Genomic DNA, 13570 nt, shown 5'->3' on the forward strand with positions numbered 1-13570 from the left:
ACCTTGATTCTGGGAATTTGCTGCCTTATGCTGTGATACCTAGATCTCTACTTATGTTGTCTAAAATCTTAACGGTATGTACTGGGTTTTAAAATTGAACAAAGGCCTTAAGAAATTATGATAAAAATAAAAAAACCCCCCAACGTATGTATGTAAAAGAACCCTTCCTCTATCACTTCTAGAGGAAAAATATCGAGTATTTTACTGCATAAAATCTGTATGAGATACTTTTTTCTAAGTGTATATATATGGTGTTGTGAAGAATAAAAAGAAGAAGTATGAGATACTTTTTTCTAAGTGTATATATATGGTGTTGTGAAGAATAAAAAGAAGAAGTATAGTATCATGTGAAATTATTTTCAAAGGATCATATGGAAACACATAAAGAATTATTTGTTTTATCATTGTGACATGGATAACAATTGGGATGCCTATGCATCACCTGTATACGGTAAACAATTGCTAGCTGAGCGTTTTCTTGTTTATTATGGGTGCAGGTGAGGGCTACCTTTTTTGATTAAAATAGACTATTCTTTATGTTTTGGAATTGATGCTCGTTCGAATGGGGAGCAGCTCTACTACCATTCTTAGGGATTATATTTTTCCTATGATGTATTCTAGGTTACTGATACCATACATATAATTTATTTTCAAACATGCAAATAAATTTTTGTGCATAACCCTTATACTTGTCTAGGATCTGGTTGTCCGTGAACACTTGAGTTCGTTTGCGTGTATATGTATTTAAAACAGCAACACACACACACACAATGTCACACATACAACGTAAACGTGGATTGCAATTGCAAGTGTCCTTTCATCGACCTTGTTGGAGAGTAGGTTTACTAAGGCTGGGTTCAGACTGAACCGGCGAAAGAAACAAGGTTTCCTAAATGTGCCGCCGCCTAGTGTGAACAGTGTGGAGGAGGAAAAGTGAAAAAGAAAAGGGGGTTGAGAGAGTTCCAACTTCCGCCTGTCGCTTCTCTGTCTCTCTCGAGTCTCACACACGCACACACATTGTGCCCATATCATGCAACTGCTGTAGCGATCATTTCTCTTTCTCTCTCTCTCTCTCTCTCTCTCTCTCTAGTTTCACACACGTGCACACTGTAGACTGTTGTGGACGGCAGCGCGTCACAGCAGGTCTCTTAACTCTCTTAATCGTCGAGCTCACCGGTGGCTTCTGCATTGCCCACAGACACACACTACACGTACGAACTCATATCGTGCACACTGCAGGTGACTACACATCACTTCTCGACGCTCTCTCTCTCTCTCTCTCTCTCGACTCTCGAGTCTCTAGTTTCTCTCTCTCTCTCTCTCTCTCTCTCACACACACACACACACACACACACACACACACACACACACGATGTCACACATACAACATAAACGTGGATTGCAATTGCAACTGTCCTTTCATTGACTTTGCTGGAGAGTAGGTTTACTAAGACTGGGTTCAGACTGAACCGGCAGAAGAAACAAGGTTTTCTAAATGTGCCGCCGCTTAGTGTGAACAGTGTGGAGGAGGAAAAGTGAAGGGAATTGAGAGAGGCCATCAACTCTTCCGGGGGGGAGGGGGGGGTCGGAGAGTTATCCTTGCAGAAGAAGCAAAAACCAACATGTGGATGCCATCTTTGGGCTCAAAAAATTTAAGCCACCTTCGGCGGCCTCTCTCTCTCCCCCTCTCTCTCTCTCTTTATCGCATGCAAAGAGGCTTGTTTTAGTTTTGGACTTTAGCCTTCAGGTTGTAGATTACGACAAGTGTAAAAGACTCCTCTTTTCGCCATATTATATTAATAGATAGTAGATTGAACTTTAGCCTTTACGACAAGTGTAAAAGACTCCTCCTTTCGTCATATTATATTAATAGATAGTAGATTGAACTTTAGCCTTCAGATCGCGGATTGTGACAAGTGTAAAGGCCTCTCCCTTCCGCCTATTATGTTAGTAGATAGATAGAAGTATAGATGGTTATGCGACTAGGCTAGAAATCGCGAGGCTAGTGGACGATTGAGAAGACGAGAATTCAAACGAGTATCTCGATTCTTTCTTCTGCCTCACAGGACTAAAGGCCAACCAAGCAAGACTAGTTGTATTGAACAGTGTTCATAAGCAATCGGCGAGAGCAAGAGCTCGCTACACTCCCCCGGGCTCTCTTCTCTCTTTTTCCCTCTCTCTCACAAAAGAGCTCCTTGCCGAGGAGAGTTGCAGGTCATTTCATGGGGTACTCATCGTTGAGCTGCAGGTACTCTCTCTCTCTCTCTCTCTCTCTCTGGAGAATAGCAGGAGTTTGCAAGATAATGTCAAGAAGCCAGCAAAGAGCTTCTAATGAAGGTGTAAGATAAACTGTTGACCCAACCTGTAGACCTGTAGTCCAAGAAGAGGGTGGAAACAGCTCTATGGATGAGAAAGTCATCAACAGTGTAAAGAAAAGTTGGACCGGGAGAATTCTGTTTACACATCAGATGGGCGGGGGAGCCTTTACGCACCAGCTCGTCTCTGTCATGGAGAATCGTGTAGTCCATTGGCTGAGCAATGCAGGTGACCAATCAAGTGCAAGCTTGGCATGCCGCTTGATGTTGGACAGACAGTCTTGATTGCGTTGCCCAAACTGCTGTCCATCCTGCCTCTTGCACATCCAACCCTGTTGTGCTTGCTCTCAGCCATGTCAACATGCGCAGGCAGCCGGTGTTTAAACACCCTTATTATCAAGTTTCACGTGTTCAATGTCATGGCCTATTTATCACATTGTGTTTGTGAGAAGTACATGGCAGCATTTATGGAGGTCAAACTGATGGAATATGCAAAGGTCTGTGCTGTACTGCGCGGGAACTTTCTACACGAAAGCATTATCCAACTTTTGTACAAGTATTTGAGGCATCATTCATGTATCCCTCATGGAAAAAAATCCGGAGTTAAGGCTCTTCATGTCCTTTTCATTTGCCATCTTGCCCTTGGCCATTATAATAGACTTTAGAGTAAATCAATGAGGTGAACAAGGTGCCATGAGCAGGCCTTACACTTTTTGCTTTGGGCAGGGATTCTTTCAGCTTTACTCACACAATCATTAGCCCTCACAATTTTCTTGTGGTCATTTGCAGCCAGAACCAAGTAGTGGGTTGAAGGTTGAGCTCGCAAATGCTGTTCTTTTATATCAAATGCTTACTAGTACTTGTTACAAGGCTGACTTAAGAATTTCAAAGTCAAAATCAAATGTTTAGATTCGAAATCTTGAATCTTTGAGTCAGTGTTTGCCTTCAGAGGAATGAAGTTCTGAAGATGTTTTGTTGCTTAGCCTTGGAGCCAGAATACTTGATGAGCTTCTTTGATGCATGCTGGAGGTGCAAGACTGGCAAGAAATAGAAAGAGTGGATCATCATGTTGTACCGGTAGGTGCTCTCATGGACATGTGTGCCAAGTGTGGAGCTCTTTTCCGGGTGCATTGCTATAGTACCTGGCCACAAAGATCTGGACCAATGCAAATTGAGGGCCCTCTCCCATAAACCGGCCCGTAGGGCGGCAGACTTTTGCTTTCACCCAAAACTTTACTCTTGGCAAATAAAACCTGTGACGGGAATTAACACTTCAACATACACGACTTGAAAGCTAGTTTCACCACTCGTACCTTGTTCAAAAATGCAATGTAGCCCAGTTTCTCGGGTGATTTTCTCTTGGTGACCCCATCTAAGCATTGTGCCTTCATTGAGTTAGTTTCCTAGTATCCACCAACTTATTAAGTGTGGCGAGGGGACCTAAATGACTTTGAATTGAGCCTAGACATCCTTTTACTACTGGAATTCCAGTGCCAGCCAACTTCCCGTCCGTGGGTGAAACTACTATTTCACACTGGCCATACGATGTTCGGTCATTTGCAACTTCAAAAAGAGGGTCTCAAAAATTAAACGAAAATCATCGGAAAGAAACCAACAACTAAGGTTAGCAGTTGCCACGTCCTCGTGACACCCCATGCAATCACCTATGCTGGCATTTTGAAGGCCTCTAGAAGTTGCCATGGGCAATGAGATTGTAGTGAAAGGATGCAAGAAGGACGAGATTTAATATATTATTCTTGCATCTCAAAGGCCTGGGCCACTATGGAAAGATGTTTTGACACAAGCAAAAAGTTATGATGAGTTGCTAGTCAAGGGTTGCTATAAAAGCGTACGTGCTTGGCATTGCTTTCATTGTATTTTTTTGAGTTACTCGGACGTTCGTCGATCGCCAAAGGAAGTCTGCCCCAGTCATAGGCTCACATCAATGATCTGCTGGGTGAGCAAGCGAAAGCTTAACACGTTTAAACTCATGGCAGGTGAGACATGGTAGTTCTGCAGAAAACTTTCTTTTTTCAATACCATGTGAACCTTATTACTTTTGATTTCTATTTGCAAAGAAAAAGAGGTGTCCATCAACATCGTGTTTGGAAATGCTTTGGCTGACCTGATGCGAAATGTGATCAGTTTTTGGCTATTTCCAGCTGAGGCAAAGTGTTAAAGAGTGTACGGCATTCTTGTTGCTTCACCTTGGTGTAGGGCATACTTGTATGGCTAGTGTGTTTTCCGGGCTACCTCTCATTGCATAGCATTTAGGCTGCATCTTTGTCTGGCGACCCAGCTGAACTTGCAGGTAGGGGAAAAGGAGGAGCAGGGTGCTTTCAAACTTCTCAAAATGCTCCAGGCTTCAAAGCTAGCGTCAGGGTACCTTTCTTTTCATGCACCACTTTCGAAGCATTCCATATGATTGTTTACAACTTCAAATCAGCATGGGTTTTGCGTAGAAAATGATTCACCAGCTTTTAGGTTGCCCTATGGAGTCACAACCATAATGATCATAGTCACATTAGTCAGCACATTTTGGGACAAAACGGAGAGGCAATACTCGCGGTAGAAGCAACCTTGTCTACTGCTCTATGGATATTGTCCGTTATCTCTAGAAAGGGGTTTTGCTTGTATGTGGAAATTGTTGCTCGAGCGCTTATCCTGTAATCTCTCTTACAACACAAAGTAGAAGAAGCTTGATAATCCATTCAATCTTTCCATAGACTGATGCACAGAGTGTGAAGGAAGTTTTGTTACTTTTCCATCGACCCTTGCATCTCATAAGCTTAATGTATGCTCTGCAATACCACAACTTCAAGCAAGAGCAAAGCGCTCTTGTTAATTTTTATCAGATGATCAATATTTTTGTTCTCAGAATGATTATGCTGGCTATTGGATGTAGAGGATGTCCTGCAAGCCTCAAGTTGATAACATAAAGAGGTTCAGGGAAGATTATGAAAGTGGAGCACTTGAATGTGCAGGTTCTTCTCTTTACCTCTTCTTTCTGTTTGAGTTATGGCATCTCACTGGATTCGTCCAGTCGGTCCAAGTTCCTCCTAGGGATAGGTGTCAGGGAGTGAAGGCCGTTTTGTGGCTGTGCCTTGCCAGAGTGAGGTTTTTTTCTCATGTCGGATGTGTCTAGCCATGTTTAGCTCAAGGTTTTGGCTTGGTTCCATGGCCATTCCGCTCGAGTATTTTTCCTAGCCTTGCATAGTTTTTTCCTATAGCCCTATTGGGCTTTCGGTGCCCCATTCTCCCACTTTTCCCATTTATAGGGTCGTGAGAGTTGATTTGTGCCTGGCCGAACAACATGCTTGGGAGCATTTTTGAAATGGGCCCGTAGGGCGGTAGGCGTTGGCTTTCACCCGAAATTCTTTACTTTAGACACACACAGAGAAACCGTGCAAAGGAAACCTGTGACGGGAATTAACACTTAAGCACACACACGGCTCGGAAGCTAGAATGCTCCGAGCAGATGCCGACAACCTGTAGGCCTCAAAATTGGCGCCCCTTCCGGTATTTCTTTATTCTTTAGGAGGGTAAATTACAAAGTAGAGTCCTGTAAATCCCTTTACGTGTATCCCGCTAGATACCATCTGTTTTGGCTAAATTTCGACAGCATAACAATCCAAAAACTTGCGCGAAAACAATTCCCCTGCTGGAACTCACTTCCACTGGCGTATACCCTCTGATTCCTGCCCAAAAACAGTAAATTCAGCACGCTGTATTTACTGGTTTTGCCCTGTTTTCAGCCCCAAACAGTCCCCTAGCTGTCCTTTGCCAGTGGGGCACGATTCCCAAAGGTTGTGACGGCCGTATGGTTGAAAAACAGTCAATTTACAGTGCATACACAACGCTGATTTTACACTTGTACGGTGAGGTTATGACCCTCACTGGTGCCTGCTTTGAAGTAGCAGTTAGCTACCCCTGTTCCTGCTCAAGGAGGCTCTTGCCTCAGCACAAAAGCATGAACCCACACAGCTGTACATTGGTCAAATGAGGAGCCCTCTTGCGGGGCATCACATAACTGCACGTAGGTGGGAGAGAGAGAGCAATGTGTAGCATGTAGGACATCTCTCCTAGCACCACACTGTACATGAGAGGGAAAGAAAGCACTCCATAGCTCTTAACCTGTGACAAAAACCAAATGAGGCCTCTTCCCAGCTTAAAATTCAGCGCCACTTCTTCTTGCACGAGGAAAGTGGATAGGAATGTGCTACTCGGCGCATTTACAGACCATTTTCCGTTTCGGGGTTGTCGCCTAAAAATCTCCCGACTGGCTACCCAGTTGAGTTCGCGGCAGAGTTGTTAAATGTTCCCTTGGTCATACCGAAGGTAATGACACGAACACATTTCATGGCCCAAAATAGTAGTTCCCTAATTTCTAGAAGATGCTCCCGTTGGGCTCCCACTGTTCATCTGACCGTCTACCCTCATTGGGACCTCATCCAAAAGTGCAATGTGGCCCAACTGTCGGATACTTTTTGTCGGTAGTCCCACCTTGACTTTATGCCTTTATTGAGTTCACTTCCTAGTATCCACCAACTTGCTAAGTGCGACGAAGGGACCTACATGATCTTGTTGTGAGCCTAGACATCCTCTTACTTTACGAATTCCAGTGCCGACCACTTCCCGTCTACGGGTGAAACTTCCGTTCACATTGGCCATACAATGTCTGATTGTTTGCTATTCAAAAAGAGGGTCTCAAAAATAAAACAAAAATCATTGGAAAGAAACCAACAACTAAGGTTAGCAGTTGCACGTCCTCGTGACATAGTTAACAGCTGCCACGTCCTCGTGACATACCCCCCTCTTGAAATCGCAAACGTCCTCGATTGTATATCATAACAACACGCCATTGATGATCTTGTGCTATTAACACTCTTTTATCATCGCATGTATCCGCAAGAAAGGTCGTAACACATAGATACAAATGACTTAATGAGATCTTCATACTTTTGTCATTTCCCTCTATTACACTGAATTCATATATACATTCGATGTACTGGCCCTATCATTACTCCTCCTTTGCACACGTTGGGTTGGGGCATAAGTAGGTTGTAACCCAAAGGCTTCACGGTAAAGCTGCAATACATTTGGTGACTCTGACAGTTCATGCTCTTCCATCCACTTTGCATCCATAGGCGGATAGTTCTTGAACTTTCACCAAATAGCGTCTTGCAACTTGTCCTTTAACTTTTCTGTCCTAATGTGCCAAAACTTGCTCAGGTACCAGGATCTCATCAAGTTCCTCAACTTCTGGCTGATCCTCATCTGGCATATCTTCTGGCACATCACCCATGAAGGGTCTTAGAAGACTCACGTGAAACGCATTATGAATCTTCCACGCATTAGGCAATTTCAGCCTGTAAGCCACATCGCTGATCTTGTCAAGCACTTGAAAAGGCCCATAGTAATGCATACTGAGCTTAGGAAACAGCCGTTCCTTGCCCTTCATCTTCTTTAACCTTGCCTTTTCGAACCTTAACAGAACCCAATCACCAGGTGATAACAGCAATTCACGACGGTGACGATCAACAGTCTTTTTCTGCTTTGCCTGAGTCTTCTCCAAGGCAACTTTAATTTTCTTATACATTTCATCCATGTTCTCAACATATCGATCTCCCTCAAAGATCTTGTCCTTTGTATGCAAAATGGGAGGAACCTTTTTACCGCCTTCAACAATCTCAAAAGGTGCCTTGCCAGTAGACGAATGCACCGTATTATTGTACGCATACTCAAGCATAGGCAAATACTGTTCCTACTTACCCTTATTATCTAACACATAGCATTTCAGCAGATCTAAGACAGTAGAATTGACCTCTTCTGACTATCCATTAGTTTGTGGATGAAACGAAGACGAGAACTTGAGTGTAGCGCCCATGTTCTCAAACAATCCTCTCCAGAACAAACTGGTCATGCAAGGATCACGATCACTGACAATCGATTGTGGCATACCATGGTACTTAAACACATTGTACGTAAACAAGCGTGTCATCTGATTAGATTTTATCTTGTTCCTGACAGGGATAAAATGGGCCTGCTTGCTGGACCTGCAGATAATGGTCCATATACCATCGTTCCCTGTTGGCGTTCTTGGAAGATCAAAGATAAAGTCCATAGCAATGCTTTCCCATGGCTTATCCGGAATCGGCAGTGGTTGTAACAGCCCTGGTGCCTTTTTCGTGTCAAACTTGACCTTTTGGCACACTATGCATGCTCGCACAAAGGCATCCACATCTCTCCTCAAGGTAGGCCAATAAAAGAATGTCTCTACCGCTTTAACTGTCGTATCAATACCACGATGACTTGCATACAGTGGGACATGACTCTCTTCCACCTTATGTCGCAAACAAAGTCTGCCATGCATCATCATAAAACCATCTCTGAGGAGGTAGTGCTCATGATGTTGCCCCTCTTGCAACTGTTCAAAGATCCTTGCAAAATCTTCATCAGTAACATAATGTTTCTTCATGTCATCTAACTCATGATGATAAGGAATTGACACAGCTGAAATTTGTGGCTTCCTTGATAACGCATCAGCCACAACATTCTTCTTGCCTTCCACATGCATAATCTGGAAGTGGAACATGGAAAGAATGTTTGCCCATCGCATATGCTTTTCGGATAACTTTGACTGTGTCAAGAAGTACCACAAGGTCTGATGATCTGTTTGGACAACAAAATCAACACCTAAGAGGTAGTGCTTCTAGCTAGAAAGCGCATGAATCACGGCCAAGAGCTCTTTCTCATAGACTTGCATAGTCCTCTCTGGCCCTTGCAAAATTCGGCATTCATAAGCTACTACCCGTCCATCTTGCATTAGCACTGCTCCGATGCTACTGCCACACGCGTCACACTGGACCACAAATGACTTCTTGAGATCTGGCAAAACAATTATTGGATCTGAAGTCAACTTTTCCTTTCAGAGACTAAAAGCTGAAATCTCTTTTTGGGTCCATCTGAAAGTGACCTCTTTCTTTTGCAAAGCGTGAAGAGGAGATGCTATCTCTGCAAAATTCCTAATAAACCTTCTATAGTAGGAACATAATCCCAAGAAGCTTCCGACATCGTGCACAGTCTTCAAGTCTGGCCATGTCTTAATAGCTTCGACCTTTGCGGGATCCATTCTGACACCATCCTTTGAGACTATGTGGCCAAGAAAGTGGATCTCTTCCAAGAAGAATTCACTTTTCTTAGGATTGACAAGTAGCCTGTGGACTGCGCAGCTCTTCGAACACAATGGTCAAGTGACGCCTATGCTCCTCTTCATTCTTCGAATACACTATCATGTCATCGAAGAATGTCCCAACAAACTGTTGATGCGAGCAGAAAATCCGTTCCATCATTTTGTTGAACGTGGCAGGAGCATTTGTTAGCCCAAACGGCATCACTAGAAACTCATAAAGACCAAATGTCGTTATAAACGCAGTCTTGTGCACATCCTCTGGCCTTATACGAATCTGATGGTACCCATTCTTAAGGTCTATCCTGCTGAAAATTGCAGCACCCTCTAAACGATCGAGAATATCATCAATCGAGGGATAGGAAACCTATTCTTGATGGTATTCTTATTCAACGCACTGTTGTCAATACACATGCGCCATGAGCCAGCGCCATGAGCCATCCTTCTTCTGCACTAGGAGCACTGGGGAGCAAAAGGGTGAAGAACTAGGCTGAATCAGCCCCTTCTCTAATAACTCCTCAACCTGGCTCATAATCTCTTTCTGTTGTGCTGCACTAACCCTGTAGGGAGGTCTATTTGGTGGGCTACACCCTGGCACCAAATCTATCCGATGGTCCTCAGGTCTCTCTAGCGGCAATTGCGACGGTAATGAATAAGAAAAACAGTCACTAAACTTTTGTAAAAATGTTGACCTTTCTTTATCTAACACAGATAAATTTGACTGATCATTATCTGAGACATCACGTGCAAAAATCAAGTACACAGAAAGATGATTCTTTATTACAGAAGTGATAGCAGAAGCAGATACAATAGGGACAGACTCCCCTTTGAGCTTTACATCCAAAACATGAGTTTTGCCCCTATGCTGAAGGGTGATCGTCTTGCTGAAGACATCCAGCACGCCATGTACTTTAAACATCTAGGGAATCCCAAGTAGCGCATCGCACCCTTCCAATGGCATGATATAGAACTCTTCTGTGTCCACATATGACTGAATATGCAGACGCAGCTTTCCAATAATGGGAGTAACACACTCTGAGTGGCCAGGACATGCCAACCCTGCCTCTGCTGTGTACCCCATCTCAACAGCTCCGATGTCCAGCTTCATAGCTAACCCTGGTGAGATAAAGTTTGCTTTGGCACCTGGATCAAAGAAGATGAGTGTTGTCTGATCCCTAACTTTACCCCATCCCCTGCATAACTCACTGACATTTGTACTAGGCCTATCACCCACCATGTCTGGCACCAAACCTGTCGTGGGTTTAGGCTTCTTGCCTTTCTGGTCTTCTTTATCATCTGAGTCAGTTGGTCTTTTCCTTTGTGGATAATTGGTAGCAAAGTGACCAGGCTGCTCGCATATAAAGCATTTATTTTCAGCCATTAAGACCTTCTTTTCCTCGAGCGACTTGCGCACAAAAGGCTTCCTTTTTTGTTTCTTTGCCTGTGCTCTAGAAGTCCCGGTTGAATCCTTGTCCTTGGTGGCCTTTTCTGACCCCTGTGACCCTTCAGGAGCCGTTTTCACAAAGGGCTTCTTGGCTGAATTTTTCTTTTGTTGCCCTCCTTTCTCGTTGCTCGGAAACCCACTGTCCTCTCCTTTCAACAAAAGGCAAGACCAGTGTTCGCAACTTCCATAAGCTGAGTGAGGGTAGCCACTCTGTTCTTGGTACAGTAATCATGAAGCCCTTTAGGCAGCCCACAACAATACTTCTCTATCTGCTCTTTCAATGGCACAAATATGTAGGAGGTCACTGAGAGTAACGCTTTACAATACCTCCGATTGTACTCCAGCAAGCTCTTGCATGAAGCTGAAGTAAGCTGGTGCCAATCTGTCATGACGTCGGCTTCAAATTCGTTTGACAGCCAAGCAAATGCAAACATTTGCTTGAAGTAAACCCAAGTGGCGGGTGCCCTGCCCTTGCATTAACAATGTCGTCCACCATGTAAGCGCATTGTCCTTTAAGAAAGTGGCAGCTTTCCTAACTTTCGAGGCCTCTGTAAAATTCCCTCCTGCATGAGCTGTATTAAACTGCTGGAGAAAAGTGAGAGCCTTTGCTTTATCCTCGAAGTCGCTGAAAGTAGTCAACTTTACGGCCGCACCACCTTCTTTGCAAGCTTTTGGCTTTTCCAGTGCCCCAAAGTTGTCATACGGAATGGTCTGCAACATGGGCACTGTAGTAGGCATGATCGGCACATCCTGGCCATTTACATTTTGCGTCAGAGGTGCGATATTTGGCTGCTGTCGAGAAAAACCAGCCATGCCAAAATGACCCTGTGGCACCCCAAACTGGCCCTGGTTGCACTGAAAACCTTGCTGCATGCCGATGCTACCATACATGGGGTTTGGCATCATGCCTTGCATACCCCCAAACACTGTTCCTGGCATGTACGGCTGAGTTCCACGCGCATAACCAGCCATACTTTAGAACACTGATTCACCCCGAAGTACCCAGGATGTACCGTGGGTGGTGGAAAAACTGGGTGCATTGCCTGGTAACGAGTTCCCTGTCCATTTAAGACAGGATGTGGGCTCTGAGAGGTGGCGGGTTGCACTGGCATAACCTATGGAATAGGCGTTCTAGCCACCGGTAACTTGACACATCCAACCCTATGTGTCCGTGGACAAGCTACAGCACGACAAGGGTTCAGTCAGTCCAGTCAGTCTAGATTTAGAAGTGATCTGACACTTTTGTGAGTCTGTTCGCAGACCGTGCATGTCTAGTCACTTAGTGTAGATGCATATCCTCTGGTTGCACACAGCATGATCATAGGCATTCCCATCAGAATCCATCAGAATCCTTCAGGGGAATTTTCTAGTGCATTTAGCCTATTTTACCTATTTTTGACATTTTTCACTTATTATTTTTAAGTGACTTTTGTTGGAAAGTAGGTAGAGCAAATTGAGTAAGTTTGTATATAAGCAAACCTAAGCTAGCACTAAATGGTAGAAGAGGCAACAGGAGCCAAGCTCAATAGGCAACTTCTCAAGCAAAAACCTTGGTGGTTTTCCCTCCAAGCAAGATCCCATCCTTGGCGTTTTCATCAAGGTGATCCTCGCCATACACCCCCAGCACTTGGCGTTTCTAGATCTCCCGCATCAGCCTCAGCCTAGCGTTTTCCTTCAAGCAAGAAGTACTCGCCAGCAGACCCCAGCATCTAGCGTTTTCCCAAATCTGCAGCCCTAGCGTTTTTGGATATTCCTAGCGTTTGCAGATTTTCAGCCTTTACAGATTTCAGCCTTGGCTATTTTCAGCCATGAAGACCTGCAATTTCAACAATGAAGACCTGCAGTTTCAGCCCTAAAAGATCATCAGTTTCAGCCCTAAAGAACATCAGTTTTCAGCCGCAGCAGATTTCAGCCCATAGCGTTTTGGACAGCAGATAAAAGATTGCAGATTTCAGCCCTTAGGTCGGTCTCACCATCACCGTCGTCATCGCCGACATAGCCTAGACTTGCATCAGTCACATGCATTCAGTTTGTATTAGTTTGTGCAATCATAAGTAGACTACTCTCGCCGACGAAGTGGGGCCTTCGGAGGAGGGTTTTACAACGTCTCTGGTGTCGTGTTTCTCTTCTCTCTCTATCTCTCCTCGGAGGAGGGTTTTACAACATCTCTTGTGTCGTATTTCTCTTCTCTCTCTATCTCTCAGTCTCATACACTTGCACGCACAATGTCCATTCACTTTGTTTGTGATCATAGCACTCTCTCATTAAGAACGGAAGGCTCTTCCTTCCATAAGAACAAAAGGAACCTTGAGCACAGTTCGGAGCACTCATCTTGAGCAAAGTTCAAACATTCATTCCGCTGCACCTAACATTGGTATCAGAGCTTTGGCAGTGTTCTGTATCACTCAAGGAAAGAACCACAAGAATCACAAGAATTTTTTTTGCTTGTTGCGGTCGCACAAACCTCGCTTGGGCATGTTGATTCCTAATTGTGTTTTTGAAGAGTGACAGGAATCCCAAGAAAGAAGAGCTTGTCCAGCCTCACCTTGTGTCTCTTTTCACTCTTTGAGAGCGGACCGTGCACTTAGCGGCCGGCCAATCGACGTGAAGTGGGAAAAAGCA

General features: G+C 44.3%; 1 protein-coding gene across 1 annotated transcript in view; it reads left to right on the forward strand.

The window, feature by feature from the left end:
• Window positions 1-1985: 1985 nt before the first annotated feature.
• LOC147423812 (protein COFACTOR ASSEMBLY OF COMPLEX C SUBUNIT B CCB4, chloroplastic-like) overlaps window positions 1986-13570 on the forward strand; it is a 43580-nt gene continuing 31995 nt past the window's right edge. The window contains exon 1 of the mRNA XM_086502067.1: window positions 1986-2248. Coding sequence (XP_086358193.1) covers window positions 2223-2248 — 26 coding nt within the window. The 5' untranslated portion in view covers window positions 1986-2222. The remainder of the gene's footprint in view (window positions 2249-13570) is intronic.

Source organism: Adiantum capillus-veneris, chromosome 26 (assembly GCF_014529385.1).
Source record: "Adiantum capillus-veneris isolate H3 chromosome 26, ASM1452938v2, whole genome shotgun sequence".
Taxonomy (NCBI): Eukaryota; Viridiplantae; Streptophyta; class Polypodiopsida; order Polypodiales; family Pteridaceae; genus Adiantum; species Adiantum capillus-veneris.